Source organism: Adiantum capillus-veneris, chromosome 26 (genome assembly GCF_014529385.1).
Source record: "Adiantum capillus-veneris isolate H3 chromosome 26, ASM1452938v2, whole genome shotgun sequence".
Classification (NCBI taxonomy): Eukaryota; Viridiplantae; Streptophyta; class Polypodiopsida; order Polypodiales; family Pteridaceae; genus Adiantum; species Adiantum capillus-veneris.
In genome coordinates this window covers 129558340-129580523 of record NC_140956.1, presented here as the reverse complement: position 1 = coordinate 129580523, position 22184 = coordinate 129558340, and the positions used below count along the sequence as shown (strand labels likewise).

The 22184-nt window shown below is 45.7% G+C and overlaps 1 protein-coding gene across 1 annotated transcript in view; it reads left to right on the top strand.

Annotated features, from left to right (window-relative positions):
- Window positions 1-5525: 5525 nt before the first annotated feature.
- Window positions 5526-22184, top strand: part of LOC147424199 (uncharacterized) — a 113873-nt gene continuing 97214 nt past the window's right edge. The window contains exon 1 of the mRNA XM_086501165.1: window positions 5526-6872. Coding sequence (XP_086357291.1) covers window positions 6848-6872 — 25 coding nt within the window. The 5' untranslated portion in view covers window positions 5526-6847. The remainder of the gene's footprint in view (window positions 6873-22184) is intronic.

The following is a 22184-nucleotide window of genomic DNA, read 5'->3' as shown; positions in this document are numbered from 1 at the left end:
GGTCATAGATCTAACACCACAGTTCACTCGGCCCCATTGCAGTATTGTTACACGTGTAAAGCGGACACTGATGTTGGGTAAGATTCTCCTTATATGGATGTACTACCTGGGATGACTGAGTCGGACAATGTGGATTGGGTTCACCTAGCAGCAACCATAGACACTTGGGGAAACAGGGGGACGACCTAGGTAACACCTGAGGGGGATGAAATGTCCGTACCCTTAAATATGCTACAAGCAATGCATATAGCTTCTGACAAGACCCATCCCAATATAACAAAGAAAACATACAAGTGGGTCCCTAAAGCCTCTTTAACGACCATAGCTAGTGCTAAAAAACAAAAGCCTGGTAAGAAATGTCCCACTCGCTCCAAGAAAAGTAAGAAAACGTGGCGTTGGATTCCTAAACGACTATTGGAAGACGAAGGCTACTATCAAGGAAATGATCAAATTTGGGTGCCAAAACGTAGATTGTGTTATTACCTATCACCTGACCCATGTGAGCCCAATCCCATAGCTCCAAAACGAATCGACGATCGAGGAAAGAAAAAAATCAGAGAATGCTACACACTTGCTCCAGAGCTAGTCTGGGTACCGAAGAAAGAACGATTTGTTCCACCTAGCTCAGGAAGGGGGGAGTCCCATGAAGCTTCTAGCTCCTCATGTAATGCATCCATAGAGGTAAAAGCTTCTCCACAGCCTCAACCTACAATAGTGGACCTCCATAAAGCTACAAAGGAATCCACACCTCCTAGTGTTGAAGAATCACCTGATGAACCACTTCAAGTTCGATCCTGGGAGAGTACCTTACCACCCTTGCAACTCGACGAGGCACCTAAGGTAATAGAAAACTACTGGCAAAAATCCTCACCTATTACCAACTGGAACAATTGGTTTCAAAGGGTGACGAGCTCATTTCAAACGGCATGATCTACCCAAGGAAGGGGGGAGTGGTTGCTAACAGTCATCATTCACTTGCTTCCCTCTCAACCTTGTTTCCCTGACCTCTTAATCTCCAATCTTAGGGAATGTATATATATAGCCTTATACTCATAAAAACAAAATAAATAAATAAAGAGCAAGAGCAATTAGCAAATGAGTATGCACAATTAAAGTCAAAACATTGACTCAGACCTACACATTCGCATCCAGTACACTGAAATAGAAACTTGTGTCATCAAACACCTTTGATCCGCATCACTCAAGTGATGGAGGGTAGGTAGAATTGGTACGATAGGAGTGTTTCTGTTTTAGAGTTGAGTGATTACCAAAGTTCTTTTTTCCCACTGATGTGCCTCCTAGAGGTATTCTTGTGTTTCATAGTGTGTACAGGAACGTGTTGCTGTTGTTAGGATGTGGACCTTCATGGGATCTTTCTCTCGTTCACACTTCAAATCAAGCGCGACCATCAACACAAACAGGTGTTTCTTGTCCATTAGCATTGCCCCTTATCTTTTTTGCATCTATGATTGTCTCCTTTGATTGTGATTGGTAGCATAATATCCAACACATTTGCTTAGTATCAAACATTTAATTCAATGTAATTTTTTGTCATAATCACTTGTCTAGATTTAAAAATCAAGCAGTCCGACTAAGCTAGTTTGACCAAGTTAGGTGTTAGAGATCTTCTCTTAATACCATGGGGAATGCCTCCCTAATAATCAATGGTTACTTAGGTTCTTAATCCGATTTAGGTAGCATTGTGTGAAATGTACTAGGGCTTTCTAGTGGGCTTGACCCTATTGACCTTTAGCTTAAGTATTATAAAGGGAGTTTACTAGTGTGATGAGCCTGGGGAGGTGTATCAGTGTTATATGATCCGCCAAAGTTACAAAATTAAAATGATGAAAATGAACAAACAAAAAATCAAAGTGCCACAATGTAAAATCTTAAGCTGGAAGAGAAATCTCAGCTTGATTGGGTACTTCACTCACATGTATCGCCTATGGTACTAGAGCCCTAGAGGTTCCCACTATGGGCGCTTTTCCTTGAAAAGCAAAAAACCCAAGGCATACAAAATAAGCACACACATCAAAATTGAATCACTGTGAAAAGACTTTGGGGGGTCAAAGAAAAAGTAATCAGTCAGGCGATGATTTCATGAGAAATTCCTTTTATCGTAGCTTAACTACAAGGTCTTCTAGGTATAGCCTCTAGTCAGCCCTTGAACATGAAATACTTGGCTCTCGCGATTAAACAACTTAATTTACCAGAGAAAATTAAGAAGCTTACCCATGGTATTAATAGTCGATCTCTAGTGCCTTTCGATCGTTAAGTTAGCGACCCCAGACTTGTTTAATTTTTTACCTTTACATCTGTTTATGCATTTGATTATATTGCAATTTAATGTTTATATCTGACAAATTGTTTAAAATTCTGTTACTAATCAATTTGTCTGCCTAAAACTGCATATGCTTTTTAATCGCTTATGAGAATGCAATTACTGTGCCAATGTTGTTTGATTTTGCAGTGACTGAAGAAGGCTAAGGACATTCATCTCAAATGCTCTTCCACCTCGACGAACGAGCTTCAACTCAATAGCTTCCGAGGACGGAATCTACATCAGGAAGGGGGGCATGTTAACCCTCACGGCTCACGGACATCGTATCACCTACGACGAACGTTGTAACCTATGGCAGACGTTGTATTATTTACTTGTAGAGTCAGGTACTGGGCTTGTCAGTCCAATAGGAAAAGGGTAAGAGTGATTGCCGATGAGAGGCGCACTCTAACTGGAACATTCAAGGGATTAGTTGGCTAAGCATAGGCACCCAAGTGTGAATGGGGCGAGCTCATATAAAAGTCAACTAAACCTAAAATTCACTCATTCTCTCATTTGTGCAATGGAAGAGTTCTCTTGCTCCATCTCCATCTTCTTCTTCTTCATCTCCTTGTGTGTGTGTGTGTATGCGTGAGAGAGAGAGAGAGAGAGAGAGAGAGAGAGAGAGAGAGAGAGAGAGAGAGAGAGAGTGCGATCGAGCATTGCGACGACGACACAGTGACGGCGAAGCGGTTGAGCGCGGCGAAGTGGCGGCTCCTTCTTCTTTGCGGCGAGGAATCCTCCACGAAGCAAGCGTAGAGCGGTGAGTGACACACCATCGCCTTCTTTGAGCTTACTAGTTTAGGTTTGTTGTGTGCTTGGAGCCATTTGTGGCTCGCACACGGTGTATCGGCAAGTTCCTTGCATTGACACGTGCGACATACGCGCACAAAACTCAAGCAATATAATGAACCATCTAACAATTCATCCCATATTGCAAGGCTTGTTTATCAAATAGAGGAGCGCTTGATGGTCTGTGAAAAACACTAACTTGTTGGCCAAAAGATAATGCCGGAATTTCTTCACAACATAAATCATTTTTAAACCCTGTCCCTCCGTGGTTGTATAATCTTTTTCTGCACTGTTCAGTTGCCTGCTAACATAACAAATGGGAAAATCCACGGTCCCCTCTCCTGGTTGTGCTAGAATACGTCCTATTGTGAAGGCTGAAGCATCTATATGTACGTGGAAAAGCTTTTCCCAATGAGACGCCTTTAACATTGGTGCAGATATCAAAGCTTCCTTGAGTTTGTTAAATGAAGCTTCACATTCATCAGTCCATACAAACACAACTATGAGCCTATAAAGAGGTTGTGCAAGTTTCATAAATTTTTCTTTATTTTCTTGATTTTTCTCTTTTTTTTCTATTTAATTTCCTTTTTTATTCTTTATTTTCATAAATTTCTTTTACTTTTGCTAATTCCTACTTCATTTTCCTAAATTTTTTGAAATTTTATTTAATTCTCTATTTTTCTTTTAATGGATGTCTTGACACTTGTTGACGGGCCCAGAGATAGATGCTATGCGAGCACCACTGGCACCGCATTTTACTTTTTGACTTGATGATTGCCATACGATCCTCGACCCTTCGAGCTTGCTGCTTCGAGTAGGAGTGCCTCACCTCCTCTAGACATAGTGCCACCACCCACATCACTCAGGAGACCACCGCTAGGTTTATCATCACCTAGACTTGATTTGCCACCAGGCACCTCGAACTACCACGAGGCTAGAGTGATGCATACCTCGGCGAGTGCTAGTACTTCCCGTACCCGTCAGAGTGAGTCACAGATGGAGACCTAGAGCCTTCGAGAGTCGCATTTTATGGTGTCGACACCCTGCACCATCTAGAGACCTATGCCAGCCTCCGACGACACAAATGAGAGAGCATACGAGAGAGGCGATGGCGACCCCAGCACCACCTTTGAGAGCACCGGATATAGGTCACAGTAGATCATACGATGTAGATAATAGTGCTCCTCGATCGTTGACCCCCGCGCTTCATGTATCACATGTGGCTAGAGAGACTTCAGGTAGCACGACACAACCAGAGGGTCAGATTTTGCGTATCATAGGCCAATATCCACGTTGCGTTGCCTTCTATGTCGATTTTACATGACCACTTTTATGTCAAGATGGCAGACCCATCGAGACCATTGTCTAGACCTAGGCAGATTGTGAGAGTCTATCCACAGGCCGAGAGCGTACTTTTTATTGACGAGCTTAGAGAGCATTATCGCTCGATTGAGACCCTTGACTTTGATGAAATTGAGTGAGCACACCCAGACGATAGCCTAGACACGCAGAAAAATTCTAGGCTAGTGGAGCTTTCAGAGAGTTGAGCAGACCATGACATATCTAGACGAGCTTGGGCGTAGGTATAGATGCTTATCGAGTGGTGGATCTCGCGATCCTTCAGTGCACTTTCTTGCATATCTGATAGGAGATCCATGTTAGAGAGTCTATAGGGATACCGACCACGTAGTATACATTTTGACTATAGGTCTACCCTACTCCCCTCGCCTTAGGCATCATGACGTATGTTTATCTATGATGGCCACGCTAGCTCCACTATTACCAAAAGCTCCGAGTCCTCGCGAATGCCACTTGCGAGATCACCTCCTAGGCCTCCTTTATCGCGACATATTTTACCACCTTGGGATAGATTAGATGAGGACGACACCTATCTTGATGAGCGAGTGACTGCATGAGAGAGGATCGCTCAGAACACACCTTGTATAGTGCTTGAGCCTACACTAGAGCCTTTGAGGAGTTTGCCACATGAGATCCATCCAGCACCTAGCCTGCCCCCATAGGTAGAGCCCTCGAGACCAGAGCCTAGTCAGAGTGATTTTACGGAGCCTACACCACCTGTCACCCTTGTCCACGAGACTTCGAACGCGTAGCGAGAGACCTCACAAAGTCACACATTGAGTCACCTCGGCCTAGACGCAGATGAGACCATTTCACAATTTTTAGTTGTCTGAGCATTTTTGTTTCGATCTGCCGATCACAAAACGGCCCTTAGGGATAGCTGTCGAGCTAGGGCTACATACAAGACTAGATCCCTCTACAAGAGAGGCTGCAGAGCTGACATCATCGCTACCCCACACTTCTAGCCTGCATAGCAATGTCACTGCCAGTGAGCCACTGAGACAGCAACCACCCCAGGTAGATGTTGCCCTGGTGCCATCTACACATGCCGATTCATGATCATATCACTGGATTGAGCAAAGACTAGCCACGAGCCGTAGATTGCTAGATCAGGTTCCTAGAGACCATGTTAGAGACACCACGGAGATAGAGGTTACACCATAGATACCTGGGTGCACACGGAGTAGAGTGACCTCTACTCACACCCCACATAGGGATATGAGAGATCCTGCTAGGCTTGTTTGGAGACCATGTACACATGCATCCCAGTCATGTGTAGAGCCTTCTCTAGGCTGAGGTTCACAGCGACCAGTAGTGCCGCTGAGGAGAAACCCACGCCAGATCAGGCACATAGCTCTCCACGTAGAGCTTTTCGGATGACCCGACCTGTATTTGTTTCTTGTGATGAGATACATGCTAGATCTTTGCCTTGTGACGACATGACCATTTTTCTACTGAGCTATATGACCGACAACAGACTTTCACATGGTTGGCTCACATCTAGACAGTCACTAGAGGCATAGGATTATTTCGTGGGATAGAGATAGGTTTGGGTTCCTAGGCCACGAGCGATAGCACAACTAGCACATACACGAGCATATCCTAGTGCGAGGACTCCACAAGCCCGATGTCGAGAGACGAGACGCCCCGTAGAGAGGCTGGTACCTCCACAACAGCTAGCATGTCCTAGAGCTAGATGCACACGCATATGTGCTAGGAGATCTCCAAGAGATATCCCTACAAGAGTGCGAGCATTGCAGATCTGGCTACCGAAGAGCCTTCCCTTGAGTTTATCACACGTAAACCCTAGCACGACCTGGAGTCATACTTCCATTGACCATCCTAGAGACATAGAGCTATGTAGGAGTCTACCCGTGATACGTGAGCTTCATAGATTTATGACCAGTGAGGACAGAGAGGCTGATGTCATCCCTAGACTTGATATTTTCACCTTAGAGGAGACCACATGTGTAGATCTAGGTGCTAGTGAGCCTTTGACCATCAGACAGAGAGCTCGCAATTTATAGATTTTATTGTTTGGAGAGAGTTCTCTTGTCCATCCTAGTGCACTAGATCCTTGAGTTCTACGGATTGATCATGGTGCACTAGACACATGCACGTTTACTAGAGGCACTTTTTCCCACTTGATTTTTCCCTCTAGTTATCTAGGTTTTGAGACCTTAGTTTAGGATTTTCATTTTGTTTTCATGAATAATTGCTTCTTCCTGTTGATTTGCATCCGTGATGTATTGTGCTTTGGGTCTTACTTTTGTGCAGGGTAAAGAAGCTTGAGGACTAGCTTGACATTTTCTCTCGGTGACTTGCATTTTCGGCGAGCATCTCCATTGCTTTTGGGGCCTATTGTCACATCCAGATATGAGGATCCACCCCATTATTACAGGTGTGCTACTTCCATTTCTTCGCACTTTCTGCATTGTATTTCATGTTGCATACTTTCTTGTTGATGATGATTATGGCCATTTATGTATCTATAAAGTCACGATTCTCCTTGCCATAAAGTATATGAATGGACGTCACTAGTAACATGTGCTAGTTAATTGACTTAGAGTCTAACTTTATTTTTGTGCCCTCAAGTAGGTCATAGTACTCTTAGGCTCATTCTTGGTACCAATGAACTGACTTAGGCATTCTCTTCGCATTGGTAAACTCTTTAGATGTATCCTATGCTTGTGTGACCGTATAACATCTTAGCACCAAAGCAACATAAATTGTGTGTACATGCACTTAAATGTCTAATGAATGATTGCATAAAAGAAAAAGTAAAGCCAGAGTTCCCTGAGTGTATGTACGCTCACGTTGATCGAGGCTAACTCCCAGCAGTTTGGCGCTTGTAAGTGCACTTGCCTGCGGGGAGAAACATTCCCTGCTATTGTTGGCCTACCTCTTTCTAGAGCCGGCTCAACAAGTAAAAGACCTAAAAGGGTTCACTATTTCTTACTCCCAGACATTCACATAAAGCAAAGGCTCTACTTACTTAACTTGTGCATGTTGATTCCTATACTTTTTAATGGCACGGTTGAATTTTAAGTTTAGCGGTTCACATTTGACCATATTGTGTGCTTCACGCTTTTATTTCATGTTCTTATCATGTATCACAAGCACGGCATGCTTTCACATCTTTTACTTCTATGTAGACACACTTCGGCTCGAGTTTCTTTGTAGGAAAATCATTTTTCCTAAATAACCATAACCTCCTCTCCAAGGAGCCTCACACAAGAGTTTTTCTTGATAGATTAAGAAAACTTTAGCACAAGATAAGCATATATGTTCTCAGTCCAAGTTCGTGAAACACCATCATCCTTTTGCAGGACAATAGAGCAGCTTCTATTGTATTTTATATTCAAACCAGCAGTATGATTACCATGACAAGTTAAAAAACCTTTGATATTCATTATGTACAAAAGAAACCTGAGAACCTTTTACCTGTGGATCAGTAAGTTGTAGTGTAACCATAAATTTTCGTCAGACGAGTATTAGATGGTGCAAAAACTTGACCAACAGCATTTTGTTGACGGTGGTGACTGTAGTGTTTCAAATTGAGGAGGGTCAGAGTATGCCCAACTTACATAGCAAGCTTGGAGAAAGAGGTCTCACAGCTTACATAGAAGTCCTGTAGATGGCAAAAATGGAAGGTCACTATGTGGAGCTTCTATTCAAAGGAGAGACATCTTATGGTCTCTGCATGCCTCCAATTGTAATTTCCTTTTTATTTTTGGAATGCCTCTCTCCCTTCCAGTGAGGCAAGTTTGTAACTCTTTTTCCTTTTAATATTATTCCTGCTTCTTCCAAAAAAAAAGAACTTCAAGAAGATCCTACATTAAATGACCATATGTCTCTAGGCCAATCACATTTTTCTTTTCAATATCAAAATTGTTTTTCAATAGCAAGCATCGATTTTTCATTAGCAAAAAAGGGAGGCATTACTAAGGCCTTAGCCCTCTAGGGCAGGCAAATCTTTTTTTTTCTTTTAATACAATCTTTTTTAAGAACTGCCTTGAAGATTTAACACATAGGATGGGCAGGCCAAAACAAAGTTGCTCAGTGCAAGCAAACTTTGGCATACAACAAGGCCTAACAAGTGATAAAATCACTAGGTCTGCGGCCCCCCCTCTCTCTCTCTCTCTCTCTCTCTCTCTCTCTCTCTCCCCCCCCCGGAAATGTAAGGTGCAGCGGAATGATTGTTTGCGCTTTGCTCAAGATGAGTGCTCCGAACTGTGCTCAAGGTTCCTTTTGTTCTTATGGAAGGTAGAGCCTTCCGTTCTTAATGAGAGAATGCTATGATCACAAACAAAGTGAATGGACATTGTGCGTGCAAGTGTATGAGACTGAGAGATAGAGAGAAAAGAGATACGACACCAGAGACGTTGTAAAACCCTCCTATGAAGGCTTTACTCTCGTTGGCGAGAATGGTCTACTATTGATTGCACAATCTGGTACAAATGAATGCAAATGACTGATGCTCGCTCATTCCTTTGACGGCGGCCGCCATTCTTTCTTGGTGTCTGCGCTCCATTTCTCCTTTTCTTTCTGCTCTTCTTTCTGCGTTTCTTGCTTCGCGTTCTAAATTCCTTTTCATAAACATCTGCTCTAAAGCCTCCATAGGAGTTAGTGCAATCTTTGTCGTAGATGGGAAAGGGGGAGGGTCGGAAAAACCTCTTGGTGGGGAAAATTCTTCTTCGCCTCTCTCATGCTCATCACCTCCAAGCGAAGTATCCATTCCGCTTCGAGTGATGACCATTTTGAAGTCGTGGGTTCTTGTGGGTTCTTAAGTTCACGAGGAACTTGGGTTCTTGTGGGTCTTGGGTTCTTGAGGTTCTTGATGTTTTCTTTCGCTTGCGAACCGCGTTTGAGAAGGATCTTCTCTTCACCCGAGTTCTACTCCTTTCCGTGGGCGCACCCCTTGGCGGCCTTGCGCTCACACGAAGGTTGCTTTCTCCCACCTCACGTCGATTGGCCGGCCGCTAAGTGCACGGTCCGCTCTCAATGAGTGAAAAGAGACACAAGGGGAGGCTGGACAAGCCCTTCTTTCCTGGGATTCTTGTCACTCTTCAAAAACACGATGAGGAATCGACACGTCCAAGCGAACTTGGGTTCGTGCGACCTCAACAAGCAAAAAAAATTCTTGTGATTCTTGTGGTTCTTTCCTTGAGTGATACAGAACACTACCAAAGCTCTGATACCAATGTTAGGTGCAGTGGAATGATTGTTTGCGCTTTGCTCAAGATGAGTGCTCCGAACTGTGCTCAAGGTTCCTTTTGTTCTTATGGAAGGTAGAGCCTTCCGTTCTTAATGAGGGAATGCTATGATCACAAACAAAGTGAATGGACACTGTGCATGCAAGTCTATGAGACTGAGGGATAGAGAGAAGAGAGATACGACAACAGAGACGTTGTAAAACCCTCCTCCAAAGGCCTTCCTCTCGTTGGCGAGAATGGTCTACTATTGATTGCACAATCTGGTACAAATGAATGCAAGTGACTGATGCAAGTCTAGGCTATGTCGACGATGATGACGAAGTCGACCTAAGGGCTGAAATCTGCAATCTTTCTACTACTGTCCAAAAACGCTATGGGTTGAAATCTGCTAATCTTCTATCTGCTGAATGCTGACTCTGCCGATGACGATGTCGATGGCGACGATGCGACGACGACGCGCTGAAAACGCAGATGCTGAAATCTGCGTTTTCTGGGTTGAAACTGTCAACCTTGCGCTAACTGACCGTGCGGCGAGGAACTGCTGTGGGAAGGTGAGATCTGTGAGGTTCGAGACTTGATCTGCGGGTACTAACTGCTGAAAACTGAAAACGCTGATGTTCCTTGACTTTCCGTCGCGGTAAAGGTGCAAAACACCGGGGCTGATCTGCAACCAAAAACGCTAGGGCTGAATTTTGGTCCTGCTGTTGCCGTGGTTCTGCAAAATGCAAAACGCTAGGCTGATCTGCTGATCTCTTGCAAAAACGCTGGGGCTCTTGCTGTCTGCGGTAGCCGAGGCTGATCTGATGGGGAAAAACACTAGGTGATGCTGGATCTGCAAAACGCTAGGTCTCCTGGGGTGTCTGCTGAGAAGTTGCCTGTTGAGCGTAGAGCTTCTGTTGCCTCTTCTGCCATTTAGTGCTAACTTGGGTTTGCTTATATACAAACTTAGCAAAATTGCCCTACCTACTTTTGTTGGAAAGTCACTTAAATTAATAAGTGAAAAATGTCAAAAATAGGGAAAATAAGCTAAAATCACTAGAAAAATCCGCTAACTGATTCTAATGGATTCTGATGGGAATACTGATGATCATGCTATGCGCAACCAGAGGATATGCATCTACCCTAAGTGACTGGGCATGCACGGTCTACGAATAGACTCACAAAAGTGCCATATCACTTCTAATCTAGATCGACTGGATTGATTGAACCTTGATCATGCTGTAGCTTGTCCACGGACACATAGGGTTGGATGTGTCACGTGACAGGAAATATCCTGGTTGTAAGGTAGTCAATCATATATTGGCTCCAGTGTGGTGGTATGGTTACTTGGAATAGCGTGGTGTATTCCATTGGTGGTTTGGCTCTGCACTTGTCACAATTGTTGACATACTCATGAACGTCTGTTCGCACACATGGCCAATACACTCCAAGCCTTTGTAAGCGTTGATAGGTTTTCTCCTTGGAGCAATGGGAATCTAGGTCTTGCACATGTGCCTCTGATAGGTAGGCTTCGTATTCTTTGTCACAAATTGGTGACGTGGCTGCCGAGCGCGCGCACACACACCCTCTCTTGCAGGAACCCCCCCCCTCCCCCGCCAAAAAATGCTGACGTGGCTTGCTGTACGCACGCTGCTGACGTGGCTTGCTATACGGACGCCCGCCATTTGCGGCAACAGCAGTACGGAAAAGCAAATTTTCGCGTGGCAGCTTTTTGGGGCTACTACTTTATTCCATGCAAGAGGAAGAAAGAGAGAGAGAGAGTTTTACTTTTTTTAAGCTTTGCTTTATTTACTCAAGAGAGAGCTTGTGAGAGACAGAGAGCTTTTGCTTTATTTTTGGCAAGGCTTTTGATTTTGAAGCTTTTGGGCTCTGCTTTTGGCATCCCTTGTAACCTCTTTATAAGAGTTGTTGGGCTCTCACTTCTCAGAGCATCTGAGATCAGTCGACTTCCTCTGCATCCGGAGATGTGGGAAGAGATCACATCGAAGATTTACGCAAGGAGTACGGCCCATCTCGACCTACTCGGACGGAGATCGAAGAGATGTAGCGTCGACGTTTGATCAGCGATGCATGTCCATGAAGTTGAAAGCTTCTTGGGCTTGTTCTTACTACCGGCATCTCATCAGAGAGTTTACAGAGGTTGTTTACCCCTTTTCTTATTTGACGTAGAAAGGAGTCTCTTTCTCGTGAGGATCCACAAAGGTGACTACCTTTCAGAAATTGAAACAAAAGTTGACTACAGGACCAATTTTGACTTTGCCGGATTTGCAGAAGTCGTTTAAGTATATTGTAATACTTGTGGTCGTAGTCTGAATGCGGCTTTAATGCAAGAAGGCCAATGTCATTGCCTATGAGAGCCGATTGTTTGCAAGGCTGGAATTGATAGTACAGATATGTGAGAAAGAGCTTTTGGCGGTTATCCATGCTCTTACTCAATGGCGACATTACCTACTCGGAGCCGATTTTACTGTTTTCACAGATAGTTGGACTTTTACGCTACTTCTTGTCACAGAAGTAGCTATCGGAAAAGCAGATGCGGTGGGCAAACATCTTATCATCGTTTTACTTCCAGATTGTCCATGTGCAGGGACAGAAGAAATTGGTGGTAGATACTTTGTTTCGGAAGCCGTAGGTTCTGGCTATTTCCGCGATACATCATAGAAGCTTCGAGGATATGGTCGGTCAGTACGCCACAGATACAAATTTTGCAGATGTATTTAGTTGAATATGGAATGGGGAGATAGTAGCGGGATATTCCATTCGGGATGGCTACTTGATGAGGAAAACACGATGTTGTGCATTACACAACTGTCGAGGGAAAAGGTTCTAACCGAATGCCATTGTCCACCTTTAACGGGTCATCGCGGCATTGCTACCACCTTGAAAGGGGTAGAGACATACTTCTTTTGGTTGAGACTCAAGAAGGATGTGGACGAGTTTGTGCGCAGTTGCTTGGTATGCCAGAAGGTCAAGTTGGACAGGCATAAAGCACAGGGATTGTTACAGCCTTTGCCCATATCCACCTGCCCTTGGGAAAGTATTGCAATGGATTTCTTTTTTATCTCCTGAGTGTTAAGTATGGAGCCTGATTTACCCCTTGTAATTTTCTGTGTTAAAAACGTACATTTATAAGGCCCCCATTATGAGGAGAAGCCATCGTGCGTGAAGAAAAATAACTCGCCGGAAAATAAAATCACTCGCCGGAAACCAAAATTTTAACGCCCAGTCTAGAGCCTAAGCTCGAGACTGGCTTCGCCGAAATATTTCTTTTCGCCGGAATATTATGGCCAGATGGCGGTCGGAAAACGACCAGTCGGTTAGCCGGTGGTCGGAAGTCAATGGCCGGTGGCCGGTGGCCGAATTCAATAGCGGACTTGTCTTTTCAAGGGCGGCCACACTTGTCTTATTTTGAAGTACTAAAGCCATTGAGTGGTTGCTTTCTCGTGGACGTAGCCCACATTGGGTGAACCACGTATATCGTGTGTAGTCTCTCTCTCTCTCTCTACTCTATAATCTCTTGTGTGTGAAAATTATCTCTCTCCATTAAGTAATCTACTCAATTATCTACTTAGCTACGTAATATTTCCTAACACCGAGAACATAGAGTGGTCACGATGATATCTGGACTGTTATTGACAGATTTAGCAAGTAGGCTCATTTCATTCCAGTGAAGAAAACAGTCAAGCCGGATAACTTAGCGAGACTGTTTGTGGCCCAGATCTTCAGATTACATGGCATGCCCGAGACGATCGTCTCCGACAGGGACCCCAGATTTACGAGTTTGTTTTGGAAGGCAATTTGGGAGAACATTGGCACGCGGTTGCAGTTCTCGTCATCTTTCCACCCGCAGACTGACGGGCAATCTGAGATTGCTAATTCAGTGGTTTTAGATTTATTGAAGTCTTACATCTCGGATCAAAAGACTTAATGGGAAAAGTATCTACCTTTGGTGGAACTTGCCTACAACAACACGAAACACTCTTCGACGGGGAAGGTGCGATTTGAGATTATTGAAGGTGCTGCGAAGGTTCCACCCTTTCTAAGTACGAAAAATAAGATTTATGAAGCCGATGAGTACACGTGCGACTTGGACACGGCTTTTGCCAAGGTCCGTGAGGCTTTGGAGAAATCTCAGGAAAGACAGAAAAAGGTAGCAGATCGCCATCGTAGCGATCTGAAAATGAAGGAGAATGATTGGGTGCTCTTACGTTTTGAGAAGGCACGCCTGAGAAAGAAAAAGGGAAAGGAGAGGCTTTTTCCAAAGCTTAGTATGAGATACTACGGACCTTTCCAGATCTCCGAAAAGATAAATGAGCTCTCCTTCCGACTGAAACTGCCCGAAACTTCGACGATTTACAATGCTTTCGTGAGTCTCCTAAAGCCTTTTGAAGGCGATGTGCTTGAAGACGGGGGAGCCTGATGAGCAACCCGAAGTGGAAGAAAATGGGGAGATCCTTGTTCCAGAGTAGATTTTGGCACATAAGGATAGAAAGATTAAGGGTAAAGTGAGAAGGTGGATCTTGGATACATTCAAGAACTATCCTGCATTGGATGCGAAGTGGATGGAGGAGGAGGACCTAGCGGATACTCCTGAGATTGTGAAACTTTACCTTGAAGCTTTTGGTTTAGCATAGTCTATTCCAAATGGAACCCCGAATTCAGCTTGGCCGGATATCTGGTGCACTGGGTTTGCACAAGAGGGGAGTTACTTCGCTTCTTTGTCAACAAATGCCTCGATTTTTGAATACTAGAGTCACTGATGTCTCTTTGAGCTTCAGGGATACTGAGAGCTGATAGTATTCTGCTGTATGACTTTATGAAATGGAATTCCGGAATATATGAAACTGACTCGTTCTTGACTTGTTTAAGTGCAAGAACTGATAGACGAAATGACTGCAGCACTTCGGTCTGAATGATCTCGATAGACATGGTTGCAATAGGGATTAGTCAATCGGGCATCTATGAGGTCCTGAGTGGATCTAGATGCGATTGCTAATTGCATTGTCGATAAATCATGGTTTGAGATTCGAATGAATGTTGAATGCTGCACAGACGCCCGCCATTTGCGGAAGCAACAGTATGGAAAAGCAGATTTTCGCGTGGAAGCTTTTTGGGGCTACTGCTTTATTCCACGCAAGAGGAAGAAAGAGAGAGAGAGAGCTTTACTTTTTTTAAGCTCTGCTTTATTTACTCAAGAGAGAGCTTGTGAGAGACAGAGAGATTTTGCTTTATTTTTGGCAAGGCTTTTGATTTTGAAGCTTTTGGGCTCTGCTTTTGGCATCCCTTGTAACCTCTTTATAAGAGTTGTTGGGCTCTCACTTCTCAGAGCATCTGGACGCAGACTGTGAGAGTGAGTCGCGACTACTCGCTTGTACTTTGAGTTGCAGATTAATACAAAAAGAAATACCGAAAGGGGCGCTAGTGTTTGGGGCCAATATCTCTAGGCACGGAACTCCACCGGGCCAGTGTCGACGAATCAATTGTGAACTGTGAACTATTTGAAGTGAATTCTTGTGGTGTTGCGGTAGAATCTCGACTTGGAGTGTCCAAGTCTGTTACATTCTTCCAGACTTATGCACAAGCTTACGATCCCGTCTGAACCATAGAGATACAGCGTCCCGCAATGATCTAAAAACTTCGTGCTTGCATGATAGTTTGCTGCTTGGTGGATGGTTTCGTTTTGTCGAAAGTGATGCTGTAACATAAAAAAGTTACAATCGTTTGTGACCATTTTGGAACCATCTCCATGTTGAAAAGATGGACGTCAGGTAGATCATCATCTATCCCTATGGGTGCTTCCCCGTTTGTTAACAGTGAAAGGTGATCTGCTCTTAGATGGGTTTTGCCTTTTTTTACCACTACCGTGAAATCAAACTCAAGAAACATAATGAACCATCTAACAATTCTTCCCGTATTGCAAGGCTTGTTACCAAATAGAAAAGGGCTTGTCGGTCTATGAAAAACACAACTTGCTGGCCAAAAGATAATGCCCGAATTTCTTGACAGCAGAGATCATTCCTAAACCTCTCTTTCTGTGGTTGTATAATTGTTTTCTGCGTTGTTCAATTGCCTGCTAGCGTAACAGATGGGAAAATCCATGGTCCCATCTCCTAGGATACACCCTATTGTGAAAGCTGAAGCATCTATATGCACATAAAAGATATTTTCCCAATCGGGTGCCTTCAACACAGGTGCGGAGATCAAAGCTTCCTTGAGTTTTTTGAATGAAGCTTCACATTCATCGGTCCATACAAACACAACTATAAGCCTAAAGAGGCTGTGCGATGATTGCATACATGAAGATGAACCTCCTTAATATCCACAATGCCCCATGAATGATTGTACTTGTCTTGCGTTCCTAGGCCTGGGCAATTCAACTATCACTTGAATCTTTTCAAGATCCGTGGATATCCCGTTTCCTGATACTATGTGCCCTAGAATTCTTCCCTGCCTAACCATGAATATGCATTTCTCTAGAGTAAGGAAAATCCTATAAGTTCTGCACTTCTCGAATACCTTCCGTAGATGCTCAATGTGCTCTTCTCTCAAAAGAGAATAAACAAAAAGGTCATCCATGTAAATTTCCAAGAATATCCGTAGGTATTCTTTGAAGGCGTGGGCCATAAGCCTTTGGAAAGTGGCTGGGGCGTTGGTCAATCCAAATGGCATCACTTGATACGCTTATATCTCCCATTCCGTGGCGACTTCCGTCTTGTACTGATCTTCTTGCGCTATTGCTAACTGGTTGTATCCTGAGAATCCGTCTAAAAATGAATAAGCCTGCTTGCCTGCTACTCTCTCGAGCACATGCTCTATGATTGGTAAGGGGTAGTTTTCCCTTATCATAGCTGCGTTGACCTTTTTGAGGTTGATACACACTCTTAACTTACCATTTTTCTTGGGCACTATCACAATTGGTGATACCCAGTATGTGTGCTCTATTTTGTAGATGAACTCGGCCTCTTTCAGCTTCTCAATCTCCTCTTTGATGCGCTTTGCAAATGTATCGTTATAGGTGTACGGGCATTGTCTACTAGTTTTGGTGTCGAGCTTCAAGGGAATTGTATGTTGACATATTTCCGGATCCACTTCCTTGAGGTCGTCATAAGACAAAGCAAAGATATCCCTATACTCCTTGAGGAGGCTAATGAGCAGTTCTTCCTCTTCTGTGCTCGAGTCCGTAGCGATATACGTTGGCCTTGGATCCTCTCCTGGCCTTGCTAAATCTATCTTTTTCGTGTCCTTCGGTCCATCATAGGACTCGGCCTCTTTTCGTTCTCGCATGGGTTGTGCTACCACAATCTTTCTATCTTGAATGGTGAACTCCTTGAAGTGAGAGGGAACACTAACATCGTTCGTGTCATCTTCTCGCTTTCCATTTCGGTCGTCCATTTGGTGTGCTTTTGAGCTCTTTGTACTTCTTCCGTCTTTCCACCTTTGTCCATTGAGGCTATCCAAATTCATCTAGCTTTGGATCGTCCTTCTTCTTGCTCTTCCTGTTGGTTTCACTGGCCTCTGAAGCCCTTTTCCTTCTCCTTTTTGCGCTCTCTTGTGCGTTTGGGCTTTTGTGTCCTAGGAATCTCCTTGAAACCTAGTCCTTGACACAATCCTAATGCTTTGACAAGCATTAGGAAGTGCGTCTTGCCTTCTTAGGCATCGAATTCTCTCTCATTTGGTTCAAAGATTTCTTGCTTTTGTAGTGGCGTTGGCATCTAGGCTTCTGATTTGGAAAATCATAGAACCGTTCTGCGTTCTTGGCCTCTTCTTTGCCACTTTGACCGTCTGAACATTTGTCATCTGCCTTGTCTTGGGGTTCTGATTGTTCTAGTGAGTCATAGAAAGCTTCCTCCGCATCCTAACTCCTCTCATCATCTGAGTCTTTCGTGGTCTCTGGTGTTCTAGCTGGCTCTGTGATCTCGGACCACGCTTAGCATGTAGTAAGGAACTATGTCATAGCCTTTTGGATCACAAAATTTGGTGGTGAGGCAATCCTTTGTAGCGCACACATCTATGGTAGCTAGGATATGCTCCCATTCTAGCGGTTCTAGGGCATCCTCTGGAAATGGTTCTGTAATGTAGTCTTTGTCCTCTAGGGCCCTCTCTAGAATGCATTCTTCTCGTTTCAAGCTACCGCACTGCGATGCTCCGCACATCCATAGCTTCTTGGGTTGTCCTAGCCATGTCGGAATTCTTGAGTCTGCTATGGTTGTGGATGAATCAGAATCTTCTACAGGAGTCCTCGTGACGTCTCCGTAGCTGTGGTTTTTCACATTGATGCGTGTAGTATTTCCATGTGACGTAGGTAGATATAATCATAATCCCAATCTTGGAATATTTTCAAGTATCGCATGAATGGTCGACTAAAGATGATGTCATAATTATTTTTCTTTCCAAAATCCACCACCGCAAACCTGTGTTCGTACTCGATTCCGCATGACGTGACTACCACTTTCTCTAGAAGTCCTAAGGGCTTTTCTACGTATCCATCTGCGAGTTGCAGCTTCATTCTCATAGCCCTTAATGCCGGTTTTCCCCATTGTTTCAAAATTTCCTTGGTTGCGATAGAAACACCTGCTCCACTATCTAGGATAGCCATAGTTTTGACCCATTTGAATTCTACGAGCAATGTGGTGTTACCGTCCTCACCCTCGCAGTAATCTGCTACCTTGTTCAGGGGCACTAGTTGTGTATTTACGTGTGGCCTTTCCAAGTCTTGAATCCCTTCCTTGAGTCTCAATGTTTTTTTTTTTTTCCGAGAAAAAGATCCTTCTATTAGTTAATGAAAACTGCCCGTAGGGCTACAACCACCTCTACAAGAGAGGGCTACAACAAACATGATGGGGAGACTCTCCCAATGAAAGAACAGCATATATACAATGAGGCTAAATCAAGAGATGGGAGGAGGGAAGAGCCACACAGGTGGTCGGTAGTGCCATCTGAGCACACCTTGGACACTAGTGAAGAAAGGCCCAGGGCTCCAGAGTCGAAGGAAAGCCTCGCGGCGCCCCCGCATGCAGTCGGAGCTGCCCTGTAGTCCCTCTAGCTGTCCCTGAGAGTATGGATCAGCTCTAGCCAAAAGTCACGAACAGTCTCTGCTGGTGGCACAGAGCGAGCCTCAAAAATGAGGAAACAGGGGGCCCGCCAGATGAACCAAAGTGTCAGGCCACTGATGAGCTCCCAACACTCCTCTCTCTCACTGCACCACTCCTGTGGAGTAAGCTCTGTAGCAGGCTGGAGTGTAGGTCGCCCCCCCTGTATCACTATCATCCTGCTGGTGGAACATAGCTCAAACTGAAGTGCCGGGCCCGTGAGAGTGGACCAAGCCGCTGCCCCCAAAGTGTACTGTCTAGTCGTGGAGAGAGTAGGCATCAGCAGAAGAACTCGTAGCCACACCTGCTGGGCCGAGGGACAGTCCCAAAGACAATGACGCTGACTCTCCACCAACTGGTCACAGGCTGCACATGCGGCCGAGAGACCACTATGCACAAGCAAGCTCCCTACTGCTGTAGCTCTGTGTGCAACCAGCCACTGAAACAAAGTGACGCGCCTCGGTTGTCTGGAGTCCCACAGCCTCTGCCAAAAGGCTTCCAAGAACTCGACTGTGAGGCCCTCCTCCTGCCAATGACGTGCTGCAGTTGGGCGGGCCTCTCTCTGTGCTGCAAGTATATGACATCCAAGCCGAACAATGTACTGAAAGAAGGGGACTCCTGGGTGGTCTGCAGAAGAGAAGGGGTCCCTCCATAGCCACTCACCAGGATCCCACTGTACTCGTGCCAATGGACAACACTCCCAAGCCCATAGCCTCCAGTGTCCAGTCTCAAGAGCTGCTGGGTCAGGGTCTATAACGCAAGTCCTCCCACATATGCCCACAACTCGGATCCTCTGGAAACACCACTCTGCTACCTGCGTGGCCTCTACTGCAACTCGCTGTAATCGTCCCCCACCCTGAAGCTCGAAGAACAGGGCTGGGACAATCTCTGAGCAGGCCCTGACTGAAATGAGAACCTCCAGTCGTGTGAAGGCTCCCATCCACCGGGGTGCTACTGGCTAGAGAGGCGTGAGCCATTCTGTTGGAACTGACTCTGAGATGTCCTGACACATGCTCTGTACCCCTCTCATGCCCTGTAGCTGGAAACCCTGCACCTCCTCTGACAAACCTGTGAACTCTAGCCAGTCACCTAAAGAGCGCACTGGACTTGCTGCCATGGGACCCCAGGAAACATGAGGCCGACTACCAACCAAGTGGCCTCTCTGAGTGCTAACCATGGGGTTCCAGACGAGGGGCCGCCGTAGGCGCTCCTCTGTGCACGTCGGCTGTCTCTGCTCCAGGCCACGCCGTAAGAGCTCCCAAGATCGAAGCAAACTCACAGCGAAGCGGTCCTCCAATCTCCTGCTCAAACCAACTCGGCGCATCTCTGTAAAGATCCATCTGGTCGAAGGTTGCCAATGGCCTCCTGACTGAGGCACCCTGGCACGAAGCCTCTGTAGCAAGAACTCGTTCCAGGGCTCCTCACCTTGAAGAAGTCCTCTGACTATGAACTTCCCAAGAAGGGCTCTGCTGTGCTGTGCTGGATCAGTGATCCCAAGCCCTCTTTGAGACCAAGCGTGATGACCGACCAAGCCACCTTGGCTCGGGCTATCTGAGTGTCACGTCCTGACCAAAGGAAGTTCCTGATCAGCCTCTCTACCTGGCTGATACAAGAACTCGAGAAGATCCAACAGGAAGTGATGTACCACATAGTCGCCAACAGCACCTGGTTGGCAACTACTACTCTACCAGCCAGCGAAAGTCGTGCTGAGCTCCAATGTAACAGCTTTCTCCTGATGGATAGGAGAAGAGGAGCGATCTGTTGCTCGGGAGACAAGTCCAAACCAACCTGACAACCCAAGTACCGAATTGCAGTCCCTGGGGGAATCCACCTAAAACCCTCTCCTGGCATCCAATCTGGCACAGGAGCACTACCAACCGAGAAAGCCACTGTCTTTCTCCAGTTGATCAGTGTGCCCGATGCACAACAGAAGGTCTCCAAAGCATGCTCACATCTATGAAGATTGGCCTCCTGGCCATCTAAGTACAAGGCTGAGTCGTCGGCAAACTCAGCGTCCAATAGCTCATCTCCCCGAATAGGGAGTGCTAAGCCCCGTAAACCAACCTGCTGAGACACCAAAAATCTGCTCATCGCCTCCACATAGAACAGAAAGAGAAAGGGGGCAAGAGGACAACCGTGTCTTACCGAGCGTGTGAGCATGAAGCGCTCACCTCTCCCTCCTGCCAAAAGCACCTGACTGTGAACCTGTCTGTACAAAGCTGACACCCCTCTGATCCAAGCATCTGAGAAGCCCATCCTGCGTAGAGTGTCCTCTAGAAAGTCCTAGTCAACTATGTCTTATGCCTTCTCAAAATCGAGAAGAAGAATCACCAGGTCCTCACCACGGAGCCGTTCCAAGGCAGAAGCCTCCCAGAAAGTAAAAATGTTGTCAAGGATACTGCGTTCCTTGACAAAACCTGTCTGAGTCCCTTGTATAAGGCTCTCTAGAAGTGGCTGAATCCTCAAACTCAGAGCCTTCGCAAGAATTTTGTAGGCTGAGTTGAGGATGGTGATGGGGCGCCACTGTCGAATCTCATCCAAGGAGCCATCCTCCTTGGGAATGAGGTAGATCAGGCCCTCACTCATGCTGTCAGGCATCACTCCTGTGTGCAAGATGTACTAAAAAGCACTACAAAGATCTGGGCCAATTAGGTCCCAGTACTCCAAGAAAAAACTGGGAGTCAACCCATCCTCACCTGGACAGCTACCACGAGGGAGGGCCCTAAGAGCCGTGTGCAGCTCCTCAAGCTGAAGTGGCATCTCAAGCCTCTGGTGCATCTCCTCTGTCACAAGACATGGCATCTGTGCCCAAACCTTCTTCCTGCATGCATCCTGTCGCTCTGACTGAGGCTCAGCCGACAGTAACTGTAAAAGTCAGTAGCAACTGCACGCATATCCTCGGGCTCACAAGCAACTGACCCATCGGACCTCCTCAACTGAATGACCTTGGCATGCGAGTGCCGAGGTCCCACTGTCTCAAAAAAAGCACCAATCACTCTGTCACCCACCTGAGTCCACTGAGATGCCTGTCGGTGAAAGGCAAACTCATGATGCCTCTCCTCTGTGCTAGCAAGCTCCTGTCGAGCCTGCTGTAACTGCTCCGCCTCTCTCGCTGCAGCCCGGCGAGCCAGAGACTCCTGAAGAAAAAAGTGGCTAAGCTGAGCTAGGCCTGAGGCCACTCTGTCTGCAGGTGAAACCTGGCTGTCCATGCCCTCTATCCAGAGAGCCTCTACCCTCTCTCTGAGTGCCGAGTCCAACAAGACCCTATCTGGGATGCGAAGCATCGTGCTCCCACTCCTCTGCCTGTCTGCCACTGTGATGATCACTGGTGCATGGTCCGAGAAGGATGTCCCTGCCAGGATGCCCACTGATCCCCCCAAGTCACTGAAGTGATCACTAGTGTAGAAG